The following is a 25,085-nucleotide window of genomic DNA, read 5'->3' on the forward strand; positions in this document are numbered from 1 at the left end:
CAGACGTCAACATATTCATAAAATGAGGCCGTTTCTGTTCCTTCTGGTGAATTATTGTTATTTTTAATGCAAGTCATGTTTTTAAAGACCTCAGAAAAAAGGTCTTCAGCCACTGCTGTGAAATCATCCAGTAATATGTAATATTTTGCTTCCAGGAGGACAAAAACCCCCAAAACAAACAAAAAGCTCCTTCAGAATCTCTAAATGATAGCAATTGCTTAATGACATATTATTTGTTTTCTTTGGTTCATAATTTATGATGAATGATGCGAGTTCATTTCACGAACTTGGTAATAGGTAAATAAATGATCAAACTGTTGCCGTGTTCAATGAGTTGATCCAACTGACTGAATAGAGGTGCCCTTGGTCTTTTGAGGCTGTCGAAACAAAAATGTTTTCATACCACAGATTCAGAGACAAGAAAATTGAGTAACTGCAAATACAGCTGTGGGAGAATTGAGATGCTGAGATATTACAGCCTGACCCCCTCGATAGCCTACAAACTGGCATCCTGCAAAATGCATATTATCAGGTTTAAGTCTTTGGAGAGCTCTAGTATTTTAACATGTCAAAATGTGAAATTGCCTGGAAGAGGAGAGTCTGTAGAGGGTGCTGTTATTTTCATCCCTGTGACCAGGCTGGATAAGCTTTGTCAGCATTCACAAATGAATATCATACAGGAATACGCTGAGGTTCAGGGAGTACAGCGGAGAGGATGGAGGTGGAGATAGTTTCTGAATTCAGCCTTTAGCAGCCTTTAACGGCCATTAAAGCATTAAAAGCACCTGCACTGAAGGGAATGGTGGACGCGCAATAGCTAACACAAACACCTACACACGGAGATACGCACACACACACACGCACACACACACACACATTTAGTATGCAATGACGCACACACAAGCAAATAACATTTTTAGTTTAAATACTATAAAATTGTTATTGGATAGGAAAGTGGGCTTTTAACTGAAAGGGTGCAGGTTCCCTGATAGGGCACTTCTGTTGTACCTTTGAGTCAGGTGCTCCAGTGAAATAACCATCTATGAATGTGGGCAAATGTAAAAATGTAATGCAAGTCTTTCTGGATAAGAGCATCTTCTGAATTGTGATGTTTGTCTGTGTGTGTGTGTGTGTGTGTGTGTGTGTGTGTGTGTGTGCATTTCCCCAGCAGGAGAAAGATGAACAGTGGATGACGAAGCTGGTTCCTGGGATGAACGACTTCGTGCTGCTGCAGCACCTGCAGTGGAACACACGCTACGAGGTGGAGATCACCGCCAGGAACGTCAAGGGCCTCTCCGAACCCACGTACTTCCAGTTCTCCATGCCCCAGAGACCGGACATCACGGGTATGAGCAGCTCTACATCCATCCCTCCTCCTCCTCCTCCTCCTCCTCTTCCTCCACCTCTCCCCAGACCAGGGCCAAATACATCATCGTTTTGGATTGAAATACATTCCTGTGCTCGATTGATCTTGCTTGGTAAACCAACCATACGTTTTTTTAAAGTATTATCTTGGTTCCAGTACACCAGACAAGCTCAGTGAAGCATACACAAGTATTTGAATCCCAAACAATTATGTATTTGATGCAGGTCTGCTTCCTCCTTCCCCCACCTCCTTCTCTCCCTCGCTCCTCCGACTGCTCTCTCTCCACATTGCCAGTGGCGCTAATTCACCCAGGTGTGATGTAAACAGATACTCTCAGAGTGAAAGATTGTGAGAAATGAATGTTTGACTCTTAACAGTGTGAAGTGTTGGTTTAAGGCTAAGCCGTTGAAGGCTCTTGTGAATCGTGCCGGCGAGGGTGTGGAGGATTAGCACAAACGAGTGTAAAAGGCACAGGCAATGACAGGTTTTGGACTATTAATCAATATGAAATCTGGAAGTGGATAGCCAGTAAGGGATTTTGACTGAATAGCTGCTGGCGTGTTAGGCAGTGCAGGCCTTTGTGTTTTTGGAGCACAAGCTGTCATATTTTCTATGAATCAGACTTTGCAATCCTTGCCAATGCCCATACTTACTGGCTTCCAGATGCTTCATGCTAATGTCTATTGTTTTAGAAACATTATGGAAATATTATATCATAGCAGGAGCCTTTCCACGGCTAGGTGCGTGGTTGAGCTGAGACAGAACGTGAATATGCCACAAACAATTCAATGGGGAAAGAGACCTCTGGAGTGGCATATAAACCAACAGCACTGTTCAATGCCTTCTCTGTTTGAAGAGATTTATTCATAGCTCTATGTCAACAGTGTTCTGAGTTTGTTTATAGAAAATATCAGATGGTGCACATGCCTGCATTCTTGGTTGCATTTATATCCTGGTGTCTTTTGCAGTAAAAGCAACCAGCATCACTTTTTTCTTGAAAGCTGGAAGGAAACAGGTCCCCCATTGTGAGACCTCAAAAGAACATTGGTGTACACACAGAAAAAGGCGCGTACACACACACACACACACACACACACACACACAAACACACAAACACACACTCTTACCTTAATTTACCTATGGCCAATTATTTAAAAAATCTGTTTTTTTGATTGTTTATGTAACTACCAAATATATCCCAGATTTATATTTTGTGCATTTGCCATGGGATTTTTAATCATATAAACATTGATTATGCTAATACTAATCTCCAATTAAAACTAATCTTTTTATTAACATAATGATTATGCTTAGGTTTTGACAGAGACAGCATATATTAGAGGAGAGGTATGGGCATTCCAATGTGGCAAAAATGGTGAACCAAATGTGAAATCTAAATATTGATGGAAAGCTATTATTGGTACGTGAGATATTGATTACTTCTTGACTGATTATTTTTTAATCAAATGATTATGTTCTTTCCACAGTTAAAACAGAATAGATCATAAAACAGAATAGATAGGATGACCTATCAGACTCAGAGATTGTGGTCATACAAAAGCGGGTGTATTTTGCATTTTATCCTAACTGTATCTCTGAACCACACAATTTATGTCCAAGCTAGTGGACATAGATATATATTCTGATATGCATTAGCATATATCAAGTTTTATACGTTTCCATTGGTAACCTATAAAGAATGGGCATTACCAATCTGTCCTGCATAGTCCCGCAAAATCTGACTTTGTCCCGGATTTGGACTATTTGCATCTGGTCACTCTCGTGGTACAGTGCAATAATGTACAGTTTGTAAACAAGCTGTTCTGCCAATACTAGGACAAGAGTTGAACTGCAAATAACCACAATAAACTGAACCAAGCCACCTGAGAAACTAAGACCGAAGCTGGTACAGTAAGGATCCATGGTTAGATGGTCATTAATGTCGTCCACAGAATACATAAGAATGGACTGACATATCTGCATGGATTGCTGCCATTGACAATAGCTGGTCAATCCAAAGCCAATTGCACAAAACATGTATGGAATCAGTGGACTAAATAGTTTTAGATTTTGGAAAATAATAATGTGTCGCTGAATGTAATTAAAAGCTGCATAGTGCATTGATAACTGCTGATGTTCCATGACTTTGTGGAGCTGGTGTATGGCTCTGTTCTCTATGTATGTACAGTGTAGAGACGAACAGAATAACATGAATGCTTCACATGAAGGAATGCAATCTCTGTTGGGTCTGTTGTGTTTCAAAGGATACGTTTTTATTAATAATTAAATGTAGCAGGGTCCCTTGCTGGATAATACACTGCTCAAAAAAATCAAGGGAACACTTAAGGGAAATATCAGATCTTGATGAACAATTTATTCAAGTTGAAAATCTGTACATTTGTATAATTTGTTGAACAAAATGATGTAACAATGGTCAAAGGAAATCAAAATCATCAACCCATTGAGGGCTGGATTCAAAATCACACTGAAAATAAAGAATTTAAATCACAGGCTAATCCTACTTGTGAATTTTCACGGCAACTCATAATGTGACTCAGTAGTGTGTATGGCCCCTGTGTGCCTGTACGCACTCCCGACAATGTCTGGGCATGCACTGATACATAACGTCCCACAGGTGCTCAATTGGATTTAGGTCAGGGGAACGTGAGGGCCAGTCAATGGCATCAATGCCTTCCTCATCCAGGAACTGCCTACACACTCTGGCCACATGAGGCCGGGCATTGTCCTGCAGCAGGAGGGACCCAGGGCCCACTGCACCAGCGTAAGGTCTGACAATCGGTCTGAGGATTGCATCCCTGTACCGAACAGCAGTCAGGGTACCGTTGGCTATGACATGGAGGTCTGTGCGACCCTCCAAGGATATGCCTCCCCAGACCATCCCTGACCCACCGCCAAACCGGTCATGCTGGATGATGTTACAGGCAGCATAACGTTCACCACGGCGTCTCCAGACTCTTTCATGCCTGTCACATGTGCTCAGTGTGAACCTGCTCTCATCTGTGAAGAGAACAGGGTGCCAATGGTGGACCTGCTAATTATGGTGGTCGCTCGCAAATGCCAATCGAGCTGCACGGTGCTGGGCTGTGAGCACAGGTTCCACTAGAGGACGTCGGGCCGTCATGCCACCCTCATGGAGTCAGTTTCTGACAGTTTGGTCAGAAACATGCACACCAGTAGCCTGCTGGAGGTCAATGTGTTGGGCTCTGGCAGTGCTCCTTCTGTTCCTTCTCTCACAAAAGAGCAGATACCAGTCCTGCTGCGGGGTTCATGCCCTTCTACGGCCCTTTCTAGCTCTCCTTGTGTCTCCTGGTATCTCCTCCATGCTCTTGAGACTGTGCTGGGAGACAGCAAACCTTCTTGTGACCGCATGTATGGATGTGCAATCCTGGAGGAGCTGGACTACCTGTGTAACCTGATTTGGCTGCAGGTACCGCCTCATGCTACCAGTAGTGACAAGGACACTAGCAGAACACAAAACTAGAGAAGAATCAGTCAGGAAGGATAAGGAGAGCGTAATTGTCTGTGGCCACTACATACAAAACCATTACCTTTTTGGGGGTTGTCTTGCTTTTGCATCTCTATTGCACCTGTTGTCACTTTCATTTGCACCAAAGCAGGTGAAATTTATTCACAATCACTTGTGCTTCCTAAATGCACCGATTGATATCCCTGAAGTTTAACTGACTTGGTGTTACACTGTGATGATTAAATGTTCTCTTAATAAAGGAGTGCAGTTCATCTTTACATGAACACTGTTGGTTCATCATAAATTGTATGATACAATAATACTATTTTATTTAAAGTACACAAAAGTAATAAAACCACACTTGATGTGGCATCAAAAATATATGGGCAATCGGCTACACATGTGATCCTCACTGAAAATGATACCTTTCACTTTACTTTGACTTGACTTGACTTTAAAAATGAGGACCATTAGCAATTGAATGGCTGAAGGGAATGTGTTTTTTAGCTACAACATTCAGTCTTTCAGGCCTACATTGCCTTATTGATGCCTTATTTTGCTCCCTTACAGACCATAGCCACTGTCAGTCTCCCATGGCAGGATATCTACCTCTGACACACTGTGACACCAGTACAGCCCGAGCTGTCATTTCCAGCCTTGCGTCCCCCTCTGACAAGGACACAGACTGGCAGGCCTGTAGAAAGAGCTTAGTAAAACAGTCCTTCTCTGTTTCTCTCGCCGCAAGGAGACACAAGTGCGCGTCGCTGCCCCCTGATGGCCATTCCCCCCCGGTGCAAGGGGAAATGTCAGCCTGTGTTTGATATCATTGAGATGGTCTTGGCTGTGCTCTAAGCCGATAGCAAGCTGTTCAGAGCTGCAGAGATGTTTCATGCTTATGAAGGAGATGCAGAAACTTGGTAAGAAAATATGAAAGTATTCGTCAGTGGGACAGAGTTTAGTATAAAGTATATACTGAAATTACTTCCATATAAACACGAGCAAGTCTTTTTTTTCTGGTGGCCGTATGTGAAGTATTAATGAAGACTTTCTCAAGAATTCTCTCTTTTAAATGAAAGAGTTTCCACTTTAATGTGCAGAGCTGAAAGAGCTGGCTGCTTATCGGGATTTAGAGTTTGTGATGTTGGTTTTCGGCTGCCACATTGAACATTTCTTTAGCAAATCAATTATAAATCAATTATAAAATGGCTGCATGTGAATTAATTATGACTGAGTAGGTGTGTAATTGTCACGGAAATAGTTTAGGTGCTTCACACATCTGAGAAACACATCCTACTCAGTAATGGGTAAATTGAATTTAATGTGTTCTGATATAAATGAACATCAAACACGTGTGAACAAATCTTGGCTGGGAGAAAAAGATCTGAACGCTGGCTTCAAGCGGTTTAAGGCTTCCGTGAGACCACTGGGCCGTCTTCAGGGGGAGTATTTACTTATTTATGCTGATAATACAGAGACTAAACTCTGTGTCAGAGCTGCTTTTCAAATGGAAAACAGGCTTTGGAAATGGCGCATTTGAAACAAGGTCAGTCGATTGCCTGTCTGCTCTCATTATAAAAAATGTATTGTGTGACAGAACCCAGGAGACAGGAGAGAGCAGAGGGTGCCGGTGAATTATGCTTTTAATTCATTTCAATAGAGCTTCACAAACGTGTTAATGCTTTTCTATCAGCTTCTATTCAGTATATCGCTGTATTACAAACATTGCTTTTAACCTTCTCATCTCGACTCGACCAAGGTTCGCTACTGCCACGCTTCTTGTAGCGCGGAGTGCGTTTGACGGACAGGCAGCTAGAGGCCATGGCACACAGGAGCAGTTGAACCACCAGGGCCTTCAAGGAATGCATATCAGCAAATTAAACTGGAGAGACCGGGTGACATTTCTCAGTGGACGTTTTGACGACGAAACAAGTCCTTTCATCTATCCTTTCAAAGAAATCAGAGCTGGAGACAGTTGCATCAGACTCAGTCTCATGCTGCAAGGCCGTAGCCAGGCTGTTGTCGCCAGGCTTTACAAGTGCTTTCCAGGTTTAGACCACTTGGCCACGCTGAGCAGTATTAGCATTACAGATGTAATCCATGTTCAGTTTGCTCATTCTGCTGCTGATTAAGAAACATTGTTAGCCCACTGTCCTGCTGATCCGCCAGCTAGGACTGGGAATGCCCTGCAAACTGTGTGTGCATGTGTGTGTTTGTGGTTGTGTGTATACACTGTGTGTGTATAGTACACTATACTCTGTGCTGTGTGTAGACAGGGTGCCTCTTCACAACCAAACAGCAATTAATTAACACATCCTTGGCTTTATATTTGTGCATAAATATGCAAATGTAAAACCAGACGCGGATGTGTTAATTAATCACTTTTAACATACATTTCCTTTTCTCTCTCTCCCTCCTCCTCCTCCATTTTGATAACTACGTTCCAGTGCTCTGTGTGCCTGCTGTTTCTCTCCCAACAGCTCTGCTGTGCTATTCCCTTCACATGCATAATGCATCTCATTGTGACCTGTCACCATCCACTGCTGTGTTTGTTTCACAGTCAACTGCCACCAACTGCCTTCACCGTTAACAACTTAAAAACTCTGCCACCAACTGGCGTTCCCTTAAAAACTCTGCCACCAACTGCCTTTACTGTTAACAACTTAAAAACTCTGCCACCAACTGGTGTTCTCTTAAAAACTCTGCCACCAACTGGCATTCCCTTAAAAACTCTGCCACCAACTGCCTTTACCGTTACCAACTTAAAAACTCTGCCACCAACTGGCGTTCTTAAAAACCCTGCCACCCGCTGCCTTTACTGTTAACAACTTAAAAACTCTGCCACCAACTGGCGTTCCCTTAAAAATTCTGCCACCAACCGCAGTGCTCTTAGACTCTGCCACCAACTGCCTTCACCATTAAAAACTCTGCCCCTAACTGCCTTTGCCGTTAAAAACCTAAAAACATAGGGAGCCATGGTGGCACACGGCTAAAGTAATGGACCTTGATGACCACCGACGACCGGGGTTCGATTCCCTGCCAAAGCCGAGTTTGGCCGACTCTCTGGAGCGGCATAATAGGGTTGCCGCATAATAACTCCAAGGGAGGGACTCAGCAGGAGTTGGTAGGATTGCTGCGCACAACAGTGCTCAGCTAACATCGATAATTGGGAGAAAATTGGAAAAATTAGAAGAAAAAAAAACTTAAAAAACCACCAACTTCATAAATTCTGGTGTACCTTTTGCTGGCTGCAGATTGCATTCCACCAGTGTTACTCCAAATGTATTACTGCGCTCTCATTACAGCAAACCTACTGCATCTCTGCAAACCTACTTTCTTCTCTGCGGATGCTCTGCTTCAGAAGGGTCTTGGCCAGGTTAATCTTCTATGTTCCCTTCCCACATCTGCCCTGATAATAATCTCTCTGTTTCCTCACTGTTGAATATTCATCTGCTTTCTGGTGCCGTCAGGAAAACATAGAATGCTGCATTCATTATTTTTCATTTCCATTAAATGCTTCAAATGGATTTTTAAAAACATCATTAAAATTGCATTTCCATTTTCTGGATCTAAAAAAAACATAAAACAAAACATTACATTATTTAAATGTGCCGCTGTTAAATAGCGAATTTCTAAAACAGAACATTGAACATTTCGTTGAATGCATACACTTGTACAAAACGGTGCTCATAAGTAACGTGAGAATGTATTTGTGTCCATATGACTCACACAGCCATACCTCTACACTGCCCTCCTGTACGGTGCGACTCCCGAAACCCCTGTTTGGAGTTTATTCGTTTGGTCCTCAAACAGTGCCATCTCCTCCCCCCATTCTCATTACACATTAATGCTGTGGTATCTCCCCAGTGCTGAGTGGAGGATATGCCCTGGAACTGTGTTAAGTGTGTGCCAGATGCATGGTTTTGTCAGTGGAGGAGAAGGAGAAGAACGGCTTAATTTACCCTCCGCTCACATCTCCCCACCTTCTTACGGAGTGATACAGAGTCTCCTCACATCTTCACACCCTCTTATGAGACAATCCTCTACCTTCACATCTTTGCCGCCGTACCGTTAAAGCTCATTCGTGTGCAGGACTGCGTTTCCCACGTTGCCCTGGAGTGCCCTGTGACCTACTCTAATCTGATCACATGGTCACCAGCCACCCTTCAGACCCTCACCTGAGGCAAAGGGACTGTTGCTCTGAGATGCCGACTGACCTCCAGCTCAGTCGGCTCTGTATCTTTCAGGGTTTAAGATGGCCGTGTGCGTTTGGCTGTGTCCTTGCTGAATAAGTTATGTGATTAAGAGCAGATAAGCAGCCTACAACTTGTGTTCCCTTCGAGTCTGCCATCGTTGCTGTCGTACGTGCAGTGAGACCACCCCAATATTCTGTTTCTGACAGTTTATGCAGAGGATATGAATCAGCACATTAGTTGCCAATTTAGATACGATTTCAAGTAGGCCTGATTTAATAGATAATGCGTCAGTCAAAAAGTACCTCTAATTGTAACATTTGTTTCACTCCAGTTGATCCCACTTACAGCAGTGAAGAACAGCAAGTGTGTGCGCGCGCATGCGTGTTTTTTGTTATTGTTATTTTTTATATTCACACGATGTAGATTTGCTTTAATAACTTCGACTCGTTCAGAATGTTTATTATTCAAATACCACATTCTATTTTCACGCCATTAATAAGGATGTAAATAATTGATTGTATAAATTATTTCTGCTTCCAGAAAATCTCTTCCAGTGGTCATATGAAATCAGGATAATTGCATTGTCAAAGGAAAACATGAATGCAATACTAATGCTTGGCCAAAAGGACAATGGATAAAATTATGTATGTAATTATGTATGAGGATTTTATTGCTTAGCCATTATTTTATCTCATCATATTTATTACCTCAGCATATGTTGCATTTATCATTTTAGCAGAATGCTATTCTAGATTAAACAAGAAAACATACCTTAAGTTTTAAGTATGTGTGTGGTTTTACTAGTCTCATCTTGATCCTGCCGAACCCTAATGTTAGCAATTGAGTTTAGCTTAGTATGCTCAGAAGTAAACCCCTGAATTATTTGTCATTGAGGTTGATCTATAGCCTTAGCCTTTCCTCAGTGAATCCAGAAAAAGTACATGCATTGTTTGGTATTTCAATAACTATAGCTGTGTATTGTAATAACTTCAGTATTTATTTAGATAAGTTACAGATATTATTGCCTCTATGTAGTGGTTTGAAATATACCGTACTGTAGCACAATAAGCACAATATGAACACGGGACTTTTATTCTTCATGGAATTCAAAGCTATTTCTGACATCTCTAAACATGAAAGCACCTAATTAAGAAAAATGAACAGATTGTTACAATTCTGGAATTGCCATTGCGGTTGGAAGGGATATAGGGTTGGCTGATTTAGGAGCTGTCAGAACTGGACAGCACACAGAGCTGGAAGCCCAAACCGAGGGCTGGGTGGGGCTGCTGGGAACAGTGGCAGGCTGGGAGGGGAGGGGGGGGGCTCTGCTTACTATCGCTATGGAAACCTTTCACAGACCAGAGCGAGGTTGAATTTCTCAATCGATTACTCAGACCGGACATTACATTGTCCGCTCAGGACCACAAACTGGACATGTACAAATAATTTGGAAATCTGTCGAAAACTAGGCATCTGGCAGTCTGAAAGGAAAACCAGCATTCACTGGTCTTCCAGGAATGAGTTTGGGAACCACACCTGCACATTAGTGCATGGTGAACCATAAGCCTTCATATGGTAGCGTTGTGAACATTATTAAAGGAAACATGCAAGGTTCTACAGTCACTTATCGGACTGAAAAACAAGCTGAAATTCACAGGGTAGGCCTTTGAGGCTTATGCCAAATAAGCTTTTCGTGTTGCAGGTTTCTTTTTGTTTTGTCATTTATGACAGTTGGTAATTAACATACTATAAAGACATATATTTACATAGATTAAATAGATAGCAGGGGCCACAGTCTAACAGAACGTAATGTCTATCATATTGTTGTGATGATGTACTTTGAATGTTCCCCAGTCCAGCTATAATGCCCTGCTCGTTCTGTGCTCCAGCGATGTGATAGCACTGTTGAAGCACCGCATTACATTTGTTTTGTTTTCGCCCCCCCCCCCCCCCCGCCCCCGCCCCCCAAGAGCTGGTACTTAAACGCTTCTCCATTGTCTGGCCTATTCCTGCAAAATTAAATAAATGGCTGCCGTGTTTATTGGTGCTCATTACAATAATCACAGTGCCCATAAAGAACACTTCTTCCAGAGGAAAAATAAACATGTCCGGAATGATAAAAAATGTCCAGAAAGCCGTGCAGCGCTGAGCCGTTTGTCTGAAAATCAAATGTATTTCATCATAAGTCAGAATTTCAGGGGACCTCATTTCACTACTTAGTAGAAGAAAGCTTAGATTTTCCTATGAATAATGAACAATAGCATCTGATTTGATGTTCACATCCACATCCAACTGTTCCAATGAGGCTCATGATAAGTGTCTATGCGTAATTGTTTCAGTTTTGTTGGATTTAGTGACATCTGTGGTCATAAAAGTTTGTTTCATCACGCCAAATACCCGAGCTCGAAGCCATTTAATAGAAGCAAATAGAGTGCTTTATTCTTCTTGGATGATAATCGAATGGTAGCATATTTGGAGAAATAAGACCAACAATGTCATCTGACATGGTAATATTGAGCAGCATATCAAACCTAATTTTAAAGAGGCTTTTTGGATGTTAGAAGCTTGCTCTTCCGCATTCATCACGCAAAGTTTTGGGCTTGTGTCGCTCAAATCTCCAGCTTTCTAGCTCCTGCACATGTCATCAAATTTTATACGTGGCGGGAATGTCGCCGTTTAAACGGCATACTGTAAAGGAGGGATGTATAAACTCGACCACATTCAATCTGTATTGCTACATAAATGCCATTGTGAGAAGGTAGGAATGTGTTGTTTTTTAACTACGAACAATAATGGATTGACACTTTTACTCAAGTGACAGGTTGACACATGCAGGGACAGAATTCCAACAAACACAGAAAGGCAAAGAAAACGATATAGGGAAGCAATGTTATCATTCAGCTTATATTGGACTAGCCTCTATATTTTATAAGGAGATATTCTGCTTTCCTTTTGGAGCATAACAATGTTGGTTTGTTCATAATATCTTTCATATAAATATTCTGAAGAATTACAAAAAGCGGTCTTAAGAAATGCACAGTAGGCAGTAACATATCAAATTCACTGCTTCTGTGGCAGTAACGTATATGTAACAAAATATTTTTTTGACAGGAAATTCTCTATCCTAATCTAAATTTTGTCCTATTTTGCTTGATCTGTGTCTGTGAAACGGGTCCATAAGGTTAGGAGTAACACTTTACATTGAATGATTACTGACTGTGTTGACTATGTGTGTACAAAACAAATGTGGCTCTGTATTGTCTGGCCGCTCTGTACTGTATTTACAGTTCAGTGCTATAATGAGCGCGCTGAGCAGGCTCCCATTATTTCTGCTCCTGTTATTGACAACATTCTCCCACATTGGCATCCCGCTCACGGAGTCTCGCTCCACTCTGACGTTACTCCCACTCGTAATGACTCTTCTCCCTCCTGCTGACATCACCAAGGCCCTCACACCGCTGCTCCTGGTTAATTTCACTCCGGCTTTAAAACTGCACTTAATCACACTGGAGTTACTCCACCTTACGAACTCTACGCCCTCTCGCTGACCCTTCCTCATGTTAGCGACATGCTACTTAGGCTAGTTCACTTCATAGTCCTGACCCAAAACAAAATGTACAGAAACTACAAGAGGGGCAGGCCTGTTGAGCAGGCTCACTGTGGCTTTATGTATGGAGTACTGACCTGTCCCATTTTGCTCTCTGTACTGACGTGTGTTCTCTCCAAACTGACAGGCAGGTTGAGGATGGCTTCAAAATAATCATACTATCCTTGAAGATGCACTCCCATATGCACCGAAGATCCCCCACAATCATTACTGTGCCAGTATAACTGACTTCATGTAATCTGTATTCTGCACACTAAACTCGCTAAGTGCACTTTAATGATGTTAGGACTTCACAAGCCACACACAGTAATGCAGGGCAAGAGAGTCATTTGATTCTTCGGATTTCACGTCGATGCATTTGCGGATTCAAACCGCTGCTATCTGTCACAGAGCAGTGGCCCATTGTTAAAATGACACCATCAAATATGAATGTACCGTCTTTATCATAACTTAATCATGAAGTATTTGTCAGTTTTGTTATTTAGCGATTTTGATATTGCATTCCTCATCGATTTGCTAACTCTGTTTACTCCCACACATTTCAGTCCAATCACAGTTATTCAAACGTGATTAATTGAGTCTTTTGAACCCACACATTGATGCGCTGAGCCCGCTTATGGAAAAGCAGGATAACTAATATTAATGAGATTCTAAATACTGCTGTTAATGATGTCATAAATCAAGAACAAAACAGACTACAAAAGGAGAGAGAGAGGGAGGGTGAGAAAGACAGAGGGAGTGATAGGTAGGGAGCGAGAGGGTGTGTGAGAGAGAAGAAGAGAGGGTATGTGAGAGAGGAAGAGAGGGTGGGTGAGAGACAGAAAGAGAGGGAGGGTGAGAGAGACAGAGAGAGAGGGAGGGTGAGAGAGACAGAGAGCAACAGGTAGGGAGCGAGAGGGTGTGTGAGAGAAAAAGACGGAAGGGGGGAGAGAGTGACAAAGGGGGGAGAGAGTGTGTGAGAGTGGGAGAGAGAGAGGGTGAGAGGTAGAGAGAGAGAGAGAGAGAGAGAGAGAGAGGGAGGGTGAGAGACAGACCGATAGGTAGGGAGCGAGAGGGTGTGTGAGAGAGAGGGAGAGAGGTAGAGAGAGAGAGAGAGAGAGAGAGAGAGAGAGAGAGAGAGAGAGAGAGAGGTGGGGGAGAGAGCGGGTATGTGTGAGAGAGATGTAAATCAGCATAATGTAGCAGTGATGAGAGGGAGCTCTGCATGCGTTGCTCAGAGACTGGGGGGCTGTGATTAGCATGGCAGCCAAGGCCCTGACGCGTACCCACCCACTTCCTCTGAGGCTGTTCTCTGTCCAGGTACCTGAAAATCAACATGTCCTGGGAGGCATCTCAAAGCACAGACATTTCCCTTTGTCTGCATTAGACAGCTCTCTCTGTTCCCTCTCCATCCATCCACCCAGCCCCCCAAAGGAATGCAAATGGTCTTCACAGTGCCGGCAGCGGGCCAGCAGGCTGTGGTAAACAAACAACACTATCGCCTCCATTACTCTACAGCCCCCAGAAACAAACCAGCACCCCAGGAGGCCGGCCGCTCCCAGCCCTGAGTTAACCTCTCAGCCGAAACACGCACAGCATCTACACGCTACAACTTTTATACTTATATTCACAGTACTTTCCCCCCGCATACTGCACACTCATGCTGTATGGTGTTGCACACACGGTGTTAACTTCAGTCCTATTTTTGGTTTAGTTGCTATTCTGTTGTGGTTGGGCATTGCCGTTTGTTGCCATGGTTTCCGCCGGCTCCAGTCTTGTTATTCTTTTGGGTTTCTTTGATGGTTGGGTATATGGCAAGAAAAGGGAAAAGTTTCAGGGAGATTCATTAGTATGACTTCCTGCGCCACATTTGCATATAGAGGTCTTGACATTGAGTGTGTTGGCACAGTGTTTGCATTTAGTGTATAACTGTACGTTGTATTTCACTGTATAGCTACTGCAGTTACACATTGTGCTTCCAAGTTCACAGTTAGAATGTGTAAACAAGACTTTGAATAGATGCACTCCCTAGCCACTTGCTTATACACTGCGCTATGACAAAATACACAGTTGTATTCTTTGTAGGCTCAGCACGTCCAAAGACGTGGCCCACAAAAGCCAGACAGACCACAACTCTTCTAAAAGCCGCGGTACGCGAGATAAGAGGCTAGTCTCTCATTTGCATGCTATGACACTCTACGCATGACTTATCAGAGAGACGTCTGAGCACTTAATGTCCACTGCAGTCATTTAAAGTCATTTGAGTCAGATACATAAACTAAGGGTAGATGGTATTTGCTTAATCCTGTTCCTCAGTTGCACAGTTAAGGCTATGCAGCATATTTCACTGCTCAGACGCTTCTTATTGTGTGTGAGCAAAGTCCGACAAGATCATTATTTTATTTCTATGCTTTTAAGAGGGTTACCAGAGGATTTGGGGAGAGGAGCCTCCTCCTTGTTTAGTTACTGTCACAAAAGAAACTAGTCCCTTTTAAAATCAGGGCAAACACTTTCGTTTTCACTCGTTTGTGAATGTTATGGGAGGCACTGCAATTGATGCAAGAGGCTGAATACTTTTTAAATCAAATTGACTGCTTAGCTGATGTTTTTACAGAGAAAAACACATTTTAAAAGGATTTGAAAAAGAAACATTTTAATTAAATATTCGGCATCACTTGTGAAGTGTATTAACACTTCATCTTTTAACAGAATTTGAAAACTGATCTTCATTTCAAATATTTAATTATAGAGATAAACCATCTAATAACTGTTGTTGAGTTCTGCTCAACAGTCATACTCAATCCCTTTGCTGAATATTCCTCTTTTGAAGTGTAAAAGAAATGTAGCTTCATGAGAGCCATGACATTCCTCAAGGATATCGAGTTAAGTCATATTTGGGGGATGGGGGGGCGGTTTATATTTGCTCAGCCCAAAGCTTTGTTCCATATTTGTCTTTAAATGAGCTCAGAGATAAACCAATAAACAGAAGCCCTTGGTAATAAGAAATATTGATCAAATGTCATGCAGTTAGTGTCTTCATTCCCACAAAAAAAACACTATTAAAATAGAGTGATTGGCCATGACAGTTTTAATTGGAATATGTTGCCACAGGGTGTTCTTGCTTTATGGCGTGATACTTTTTGTTGCATCTCAAAGTGCTAAGCCACTTATAAGTTGAGAACTGGGGTCAGGTCCCCATGACTACACTCAAAAGTATGGGCGTGACCTTGGTTTAAAGAGTGGGGAGGATACTGTTGTGTTTTGTACAGTTTATGACCCGTGAGAATGAAATCAGCATGGACTCTACAGCCACGTGTAGACTAAGGCACTGGTGACTGAAGAGCCACAAGATTATGTTCTCTGTGAGATTAACAACATGGCTGCTTTATGATAAATTGTATGAAATTAATTTTACATCAGAGGACAGTCACAGTAGCAAGGCTAGTATACACCATTCACAAGAGCATAGTTAGCTATTGGTTTGACTTGCTGTTACCAAGCTATAATTTGCAAGCATGTGTACTACACTCTGCATTTTCAATGGCTTTCAATGAACACTGACTATGGTACAGTGGCACACAAACAAATTGTTTACTTTCATTTCATCAAGTACAATATTTAGTTGTGAACCACTGCCATCCTCTGATACTGTATACTACTCGCTCACACATGCTCTATGCTGCAAAGCTGCTGTTGAAATCTGAACAGGCAGGAAAGCCATTGTAAATGACATACCATTGTCCAGAAAATGAGCGCCATTTCAATGACTGAACAGCTCCATTGTGAGAAATAGTTTATGAATGGTTTTTCAAAACGTGTTGTGAATATGAGGCTGACATTCACTTTGATGAGACCGAGACCACAGCGTTTCTCAAAAAGGGACCTGACTCTCCGTAGTGCCCCCCAAAAAAAAAAACAATTATTGGGATTCAATGATTATTGGAGGGGGAGAAACAAAGGGATTTTGAAATATTGTGTGGGACATGTCTCCTGGCAACAGTGTTCCAATTCACCTTACTTTAGCTCCAAAGGCTTTTACCCAGCTTCTAGGATGTAATCACTCTTAGTGACTGTTTGAAACCATTTGGAGCTTGATGGACTGGCTGTTCCAAGGTCATTCTCAATTAGTTATGGGTTCTGCAGGAAAGCTCTTTCTTGCTGCTTCAGTGTCCCCTTAAAAGCAGCCGGAATGACAGAGACAGACACGAACAGAGGTGGAGAGTCCAAGGACCAGAAAGTAAAAGTCCTTTTTACTAATGAGTTCTGTGGTACGTCCTGGCTGAAGAATTGAGCTAATTAGTAAATCCAAATAGTCGGGAGGAGTTTTTTTTCCAGTAACCTGGGTTTTCCACCTCTGGTCAAAATCTAGCTGTGCTGACCACTGCCGTGGGCATTCAGAGAAGCTGGGCAGGTTACAGGGACGTTTCCTGTCCACGGCAGACTATGTCGCGGGGGGGTTCTATGTCACGGTCACTTAGGGTGTTGGGGGGGGGGGGGTTGTCGCGGTTACTTAGCGGGTTTCCGTGGCGATGCGGGTTGTGACCTTTGCTCTCTGGCCTGTCTCAGCAGACTCCCTGTTCAGCGGCCTGGGGCTGGGTGCGGTGGTGGGGCTGGGGCTGGCGGCTCTCCTGCTGGTGCTGGTGGCCGTGGACGTCGGCTGCTTCTTCCTCCGACAGTGCGGCCTCCTCATGTGCATCACCAAGAAGCTCTGTGGAAAGAAGAGCGCCACCAGCGGCAAGAGCAAAGACATGGAGGAGGGCAAGGCCGCCTACCTGTGAGTGTCCCCGCCGGCTCCTTCCGCCCGCTTCCTGCCAGCCAAATTCACTCACTGCGCCTCCTCCACTCTCTCTGTATCCGTTCCCCCCCCTCCATATCTCCACATGGATAATTATTCCACCCTTCTTTTCTCCTGTGTAGTATAATTGCAGTGTAATTGTTAGGGAACTGGTTTTGGAACTGGATAATCGTTTCCGAAAACTAAAAGTTGGCCGGTTAAGTTCCCAGGTGGGACGCCGAAGGTAATTGTACCCTCAAACAAAGTGCTCAAGCAAGGTGCACAGCATTACTTTATCCAGCTACGTACAGTAAATTGATACTATGTAAACACTACAAACACAGTTCTTGAGTTCTAGAAATACAAGTGTTTGCTAAATGCCTGTAATATAATGCTCCTGTCCAGTTTCCTCTTCTCTCTTTCTCTCATCCTACTGTTCCATCTTTCTCAACTCCTCCTCCTTTTCTCAACCTTTGTCATCATTCTTCATTGTTCATTTGACAGCTTTTTATTTTGGGACAATATACACTCAGTGACCACTATTGGGTATAAATGCATGCAGACATGGTCAAGAGGTTCAGTGGTTGTTCAGATCAAACATCAGAATGGGGAAGAAATGTGATATACATGTAAGTGACGGCACGGATGGTGCAGTGGGTAGCACTGGCGCCTCACAGCAAGGAGGTTCTGGGTTCGAATCCCCGTCGGCCGGGGCCTCTCTGTGTGGAGTTTGCATGTTCTCCCCATGTTTGCGTGGATTTCCTCCGGGTACTCCGGTTTCCTCCCACAGTCCAAAGACATGCAGGTTAGGCTGATTGGAGAGTCTAAATTGCCCGTGGGTATGAGTGTGTGTGTGCCCTGCGATGGACTGGCGACCTGTCCAGGGTGTATTCCTGCCTTTCGCCCAATGTATGCTGGGATAGGCTCCAGCCCCCCTGCGACCCTGTTCAGGATAAGCGGGTTAAGATAATGGATGTAAGTGACTTTGACTGGAATGATTGTTGGTGCCAGATGGGGTGGTTTAAGTATCTCAAACTGCTGATCTCCTGGGATTTTCACACACAACAGTCTCTAGAGTTTGCAGAGAATGGTACGAAAAACAAAAAGAAAATCCAGTGAGCGGCAGTTCTGTGGGCAAAAACAAACTCCTAGTTAATGAGAGACTTCAGAAAAGAATGGCCAGACTGATCCAAGCTGACAGGAAGGTGACAGTAACACAAATAACCACACATTACACCAGTGGTATGCAGAAGAGCATCTCTGAACACACAACACATCAAACCTGGAAGTGGACAGACAACTGCAGTGGTCACTGAGTGTAGGTTTAGCAATACGCCTGCATGTGTGTACTTTGTACACTGTGTTACATTGCTCATTTTGCCATGTTTCTGTTTGAAGCCATCTCTCTTCAATATACAGCACAGATTGAATCCATACTTTCACTCAATGGAAGGCTGAATAAGTCAAACACGCTGTTTAAACAACAGTTCAAACTGATTTGTCTCCAAGACTCAATTAAACTTTAATAGTGGTAGTTATTCACTATTCACAATATTTCCATAATCATGAATTTATGCATCTTTCAATTGCAAATATTGTTTGAATGTCTAGTGGAAAAGAAAGGAAAAATTTAATTGAGTCATATGTTATAAAAAAGCTAGTTTCTAATTTCCAATGACATCAAGGAGGGCTAATGGTGATAAAGGGAACAAGTGAAAGTGCAAAAGCGTGATAGTGATATCAAAGGGACATCCAAGTCTTAGTGGTAGTGTATCGGTGTTAATTCACAGTGAAATGCTCATAGAGATGGTGTCTGAGTTTAATACTCAGGAGAAGACTTGTAACAAAACAAACCCTGTTTGTCTGAGTTGCATTGAAATGTGGATAGCGATAAGGTATCTGAGTTTAAGACTCCGGGAAAGACCTGTAATGACAAAAAACCTGTTTGAGTCACATTACAAGGCTACAGCGATAGTGTGTATGAGTTTGAATATCAGGGAAAGACGTGTAGCAACACAAAACCTGTTTGTCTGAGTCACACTCAAATGCTGTTAACGATAATGTATCTGGGTTTGAGACCCAGAAAAGGACTTGTAGCGATACTGAACCCGTTTGAGTCACATTGAAAGGCTGATAGTGTATCTTGGGTTTGAGACTCAGGGAGAGACTTATAGAGATACTTAATCTGTGTGTCTGAGTCGCGGTGAAAGTCTGGCTCGGTGCCTGTACGTCGCTGACACTAAAATAACAAGCAGTACGCATCAAAGAGCCCGCTGTGAATAAGGACAGTACCCCTGCACACTCATCTGACATGCTCTCCCCTCCTCTCTCTCCGCGTTCACACCCTGCTGCGCCGTTCCTTTTAAGAGTGATTAAGGCTCCCAGGAAAGAGGGCCTGCGTCTCCCACAAGCCTGCAGAGCTGTGCTTTATTGCGCAGTGGCTTCCAGATAACAGCCCGTCCCGTACCGCCCTAGCACTCCACGGCGCTGTGTGCGGCGAGCGAGGCTGGCGGGAAAAGAACTGAGGCCCTGTCTGCTCTGTTCTGTGTCCGTGTCTGCTTACGCGTTTGTGTTTGCGTGCGTGTGCGTGTGCGTAGGAACGATGGGTCGAAGGATCCCATCGTTGAGATGCGAGCGGAAGAGGAGAGAATGACTAACCGTGATGACGGGAGTCCGGTGAACGAGCCCAATGAGACCACACCACTCACAGAACCAGAGTAAGACCCGTCTTTAGCACTGCAGCTATAGGGCAGAACAGGAGAGGACAGGCGAGTCCGTTTATTGTGTTATACACTGCTCCAGTAGTGTGCAAAGATTTGAGCACACCTGGTCAAAAAGCCTTTTACAATTAATATCGAAGTGAACAGAAGTGAACCTGACCTCTAAATCGTACAATGTTAAACATGACACATTTCTTCAAAATGTAAAGCAAGATTTCTTAATTTTTTTACAGTTTCAAAAAATTGTAAAAATAAGTAAAAAAGCCCCATGCAAAACCTAATACTTTGTAACTCCTATGTACTTTGTAACAACTGTGACAGCTTTTAAACACTTCCTGTAGCCAGCTAAGAGTCTTTCAATTCTCGCTTTTGGAATTTTCCCCCATTCTTCCTGGCAGACCTCTAGCACAGAAATATTCTTGGGCCTCCTTGCTTGTATGGCATTTTTTAGATCTGTCCACAGATTATCAATAATATAAAAATCTCAGGACTGTGGTGGTTCCAAAACCTTCATCCATCTTTCCTGGAGGTACTTAATTGTTGATTTTGAGGTATGCTTTGGATCTTGCTGGAATCTTGCTGGAATACCCAACCTCTCTTCAACTTCAATGTCTGGACTGATCTTTGAACATTAGCCTCTAGAATGTCTTGATATTTGGTGGAATCCATTCTTTTTTCCACTCACACAATATTTCCTGTGCCCACAGCTGCCATACAACCCCAAAGCATAATGGATCCGCCTCCATGCTTCACAGTTGGCAAGGTGTTCTTCCCTACAAAGGCTTCACCTTGTTTCTCCAAACATACCTTCTTTGGTGGTTGCCAAAAAGGTGGCCAATTTTGATTTTGTCAGTTGAAAGCACATTGTTCCAAAAGGCTTCAGGCTTCTCAATGTTTTGTTATGTATACTTCAGATGCGTAATTTTGTGTTGAGGTTCTTCTTTCTGGCAACTCTGCCATGTAGGTCTTATTTGTGTATTGTTGTTGACTTGTGTTTGGTACTCTTTTTTCAGCTCTTTTGCAGTGATGTGTGGGAGCATTTCTCACCAGTTCTTGGGCCATTCTATCTGAAATCATTCTTGGTCTTCCAGACCTTCCCTTGAATTCAACTGTTCCATTGATCTTCCATTTTCTGAATCTTTGACAGTGGAAACTTATTTTGAAAAATTGAGTGTTTGTAGCCTTCTTCTTGGTGGAAATGAAGCATCTTAATTCTGAAATCCTTGGACAACTGTTTAGAGGAACCCATGGTTATTAACACCAGACAGAACAACCACTGCAGTTCGATACTTTAGAAGGCATAGAGTTACTTCAGAATAAAAAGTTCAGCCCTGGAATTATACTTGCCTCACTCATTGAAGCCCTTACTAGTAAATTACTTGGGTTGAGGCCTTAGTGATCAAAAAAAAGTTTTAAAAAGTAACAAAGAATTATCCAAAAATGTTCCCAAACCTTTGCACAGGGCCCTTAAAAAATAAAAATCTTGCTTAAAGATTTGCAGAAAGGACTCATGTTTAACTCTGTACCATCATTTTAACAGACATGGGGTAATGTAAACCCTTGTATTCCCTTGGAGACTCAGGTATAGTGTTATGGAGTGATAGTGTCATTGTATTCCCTTGGAGAGTCAGCTATAGTGTTATGGAGTAAGGAGCGTGATCGTGTCATTTTATTCCTTTGGAGACTCAGGTATAGTGTTATGGAGTGATAGTGTCATTGTATTCCCTTGGAGAGTCAGGTATAGTGTTATGGAGTAAGGAAAGTGATCGTGTCATTGTATTCCCTTGGAGAGTCAGCTATAGTGTTATGGAGTAAGGAGAGTGATCGTGTCATTGTATTCTCTTGGAGACTCAGGTATAGTGTTATGGAGTAAGGAGAGTGATCGTGTCATTGTATTCCCTTGGATAACTTGAGTGGAGGAATGGTGTGGTATAGCACTGCTGTCAGGGAGTGAGGACAGGGACTGAGAGGCATTATTAGGATGTGAGGTGAGGGAAGTGGGTTGTGACCGTACTGGTAGGGGGAGAAGAAAGGACCCAACACTTTTACAGTGTGGAGTAATGGCCAAGGACTTCAAAGGTTTAAATACAAGTTTTAGGCAGTGCTGTTATGCAAATGAGATGGACAAACATCGCATAATATGTCCAGTGAAATATGTGCCATGTAAGCAATGTACTGCAAAGTAACTCTGGGTAAGGCTAAATATATGTAATAACAATGCATGGACATACAGTCATTTAACAGTGGAAAAGGGGCATTGTGGTTGTGAAGGAAATATTAGTGTTGAGTGGTGTGGTCTAAGTAGAGTAGGACACAATTTTAAAAGAAAATGCATCAAAATATTTTTTCCGTAATAGCACTGCTTTTACTCCCAAATGCAAAAGCCTGCACCATGATGATTGTATTTGTAGTCAAGTATGATTTCAATGTTTGTTGTCATGCATGATGAGCTGTCCTCCGATATAAGTGCCCATGTCATTTCACATGTAGCCCACAAGTCTTACCACAAAGACATTCTATATTAGGAACCGTTTGTGAACACACACAGCGAACACCCATAGTCCTCTGACCTCACCGAATGCCTTTTTCCACAGGAAGTTGCCACTGAAAGAGGAGAACGGCAAAGAGACTCTCAAGACTGACGCCATCGAGATCAAAGTCCACGGGGACAGCAGCATCCTGTCTAAGGAGGAGGACAGCAAAGCGTAATGGAGGTGGTCTCCATCACCCAGAAACATTCAGAGCGAGCTACCCTGAGACCAAAACCAAGAAATACACAAGAAAAACAAAGAAGTTATAATCCTCCATTAATAATCAGTATGTTAGGGCACCATGGAGGCGACTTGTAAATATGACTGGAGGAAGATCACACCAATAGTTTTGTGATAAATTGGTAATGTTCTTTTTGGAAAATGCCACCAGTTGATGTCACCCGTTGATCAGTGATTTGTTTTTGTTGTTTATCTTCTTTTTTATGAGCCTTTGCTGTTGCTTCGGTGTTTTCTCCCCACATGAAGAGACACTCCGGCCCAGATCTGTGACCGGTTTGTGGAGGGCTTTTTACCCACAAACCACAGCAGAAGCCAACGTAGCGTGGATGGATACTCTCTAAATGAACGCAATGGTATTTGCGTGTCTGAAGATTGAGGAATTTTTTTTGCCCCACTTGCTACTTGGCCTTCAACAGCATATTTTATTGTGGGCATTCTGACTGAGATTGGTTTTGGGAGGGGGCATTCTGAAAGAGGGGCCACAAGGTTTTGGGAGTGGGCATTCTGACTGAGGGGCCCCGTGGTTTTGGGAGTGGATTAATACAAGTCGTACTCTGATTTAGCAGGTGGTAAACAGCTTGAGACATGACTGTGTGTCTTGTTTAAGAGGTTTCATTTCAAACAAGAGTTTTGAGTAAGTTTTAAGAAGACTGCAAATCTAAAGTTCTGAAAATGAGTCATCACAATTCCATCGACAGCCATCTAATAATGTCCACAAAATAAAATGAGATAAAATGCTGGTTCAGGTCTATCTGTTGTTTAGCTATGAACAGTTTATTCATTATAGTCGTGCTTACACAGATTTAGAAATACACAATTCAACTTCACTCTCAATGGTATTACATACTGGGAGCAATTCAGTTTCATTCCAACTCATCAAATGTGCTCACTCTGATCCAACTTGAGACACATTTAATTCCCAAACAACTGACAAGAACTGAACAAATGAAACAAAGGATTTGTGCTTCAACATGACTCCCACACATGCTTTGAGCAATTATTTATTGTCATATTGTGACCGGTCTCCCATCAATCAATCGACATGTACACAGAAACTGAGTGCACACTGAATCCGTGCATAGTTTTTTTATAGCTAGAAAATAGCAGTTATCTTCAACACATTTTATTAGTGAATATGAGAATAGATGGTAGTTTTTGACGATACAGTTCTTTCTGTATTATCATCCACACACAACCAAGCCAATCAAATGTATTCCATGATAGTCACAAAACTAGCAGTTAAGAGGAGTGAGCAATGTTTAGTCATAGTTTTTGGTTCTTTTTTTTTTTCTTTTTTTTCTTTTTTTGTTGCAAAATTTCGTTTAAGAAATATCTTGCTGGAGAACCAGAGTATGTGCACATTTTCACAAAACGGATGATAGGTAGCAGTTTCAGACGCCCCTGGTGCTCTCGGTAGAGAGATGGGGAGAATGACACTCAATCAGCCCTCCCTTCAGAATGCCCCGGTCCGCTAGCAGTGTCAGACGCGGGTGGCCTCGGTTCCAGCGGTTGGAGGGATAACACTTTGCTCCTCTCATACTGTGCTGCTGTGCATTTTGTTCTGCCATTCATACTTCCATCTTGGTGCCTGTGCTGGTATGATCATGGGGGTGGGGTGGGGGGGGGGGGGGGGTCTTGTGTGGGTAACAGTGCGTGTGCTTTGCGTGTATGAGTGCGAGTGTAAGAGAAAGAGCATGCGTGTGCTATGGTATCGCCCGTCCTACGCTGGAATGTCACCCATGGTAAATGTGTGTGTACTGTAGGTTGTTGTGTCACTGCTGTAGGAGGTCATGATGTCCGTTGGCTGGTCCTCACCACTGTGTTTGGCCTCGTGTATCTCAGTGTGACGTTCAGAGGAATACCCAGGATGCCGCTGGAAGTGGTTTTTAAAGCACCCGGAAGCGGTTTTTACTGCGACGGTCCGAGAAAAAGGTCCTCACAGCTCACGTCCTAGGTACCATTCTCTCTCTGCTTGTGAACCAGACATTTTGAGTTGGAAGTTCAGCACATCACATGTAGTACTTCTTAGAGCTGCTTCTTATACATCAATAGGATGCAGTACATTGTGGAGCCACTGTTGTGCATCATGTTCACTTTCTCCTGTGTATATCCTTTCGTTAGTACATACTGTGTACTTGTTCAATTTGATCACATATCCATCTTACTTTGTGATCAGTTTTCTTTGGTT

At 42.9% G+C, this 25,085-nt stretch overlaps 1 protein-coding gene across 1 annotated transcript in view; it reads left to right on the plus strand.

Annotated features, from left to right (window-relative positions):
- Nucleotides 1-23,526, plus strand: part of LOC133116666 (neural cell adhesion molecule 2-like) — a 282,790-nt gene extending 259,264 nt beyond the window's left edge. The window contains exons 15-18 of the mRNA XM_061226498.1: nt 1,169-1,346; nt 17,199-17,406; nt 20,004-20,123; nt 22,721-23,526. Of these exons, the coding sequence (XP_061082482.1) occupies nt 1,169-1,346; nt 17,199-17,406; nt 20,004-20,123; nt 22,721-22,835 (621 nt within the window). The 3' untranslated portion in view covers nt 22,836-23,526. The remainder of the gene's footprint in view (nt 1-1,168; nt 1,347-17,198; nt 17,407-20,003; nt 20,124-22,720) is intronic.
- The last annotated feature ends 1,559 nt before the right edge of the window (nt 23,527-25,085 follow it).

Source organism: Conger conger, chromosome 17 (assembly GCF_963514075.1).
Source record: "Conger conger chromosome 17, fConCon1.1, whole genome shotgun sequence".
Classification (NCBI taxonomy): Eukaryota; Metazoa; Chordata; class Actinopteri; order Anguilliformes; family Congridae; genus Conger; species Conger conger.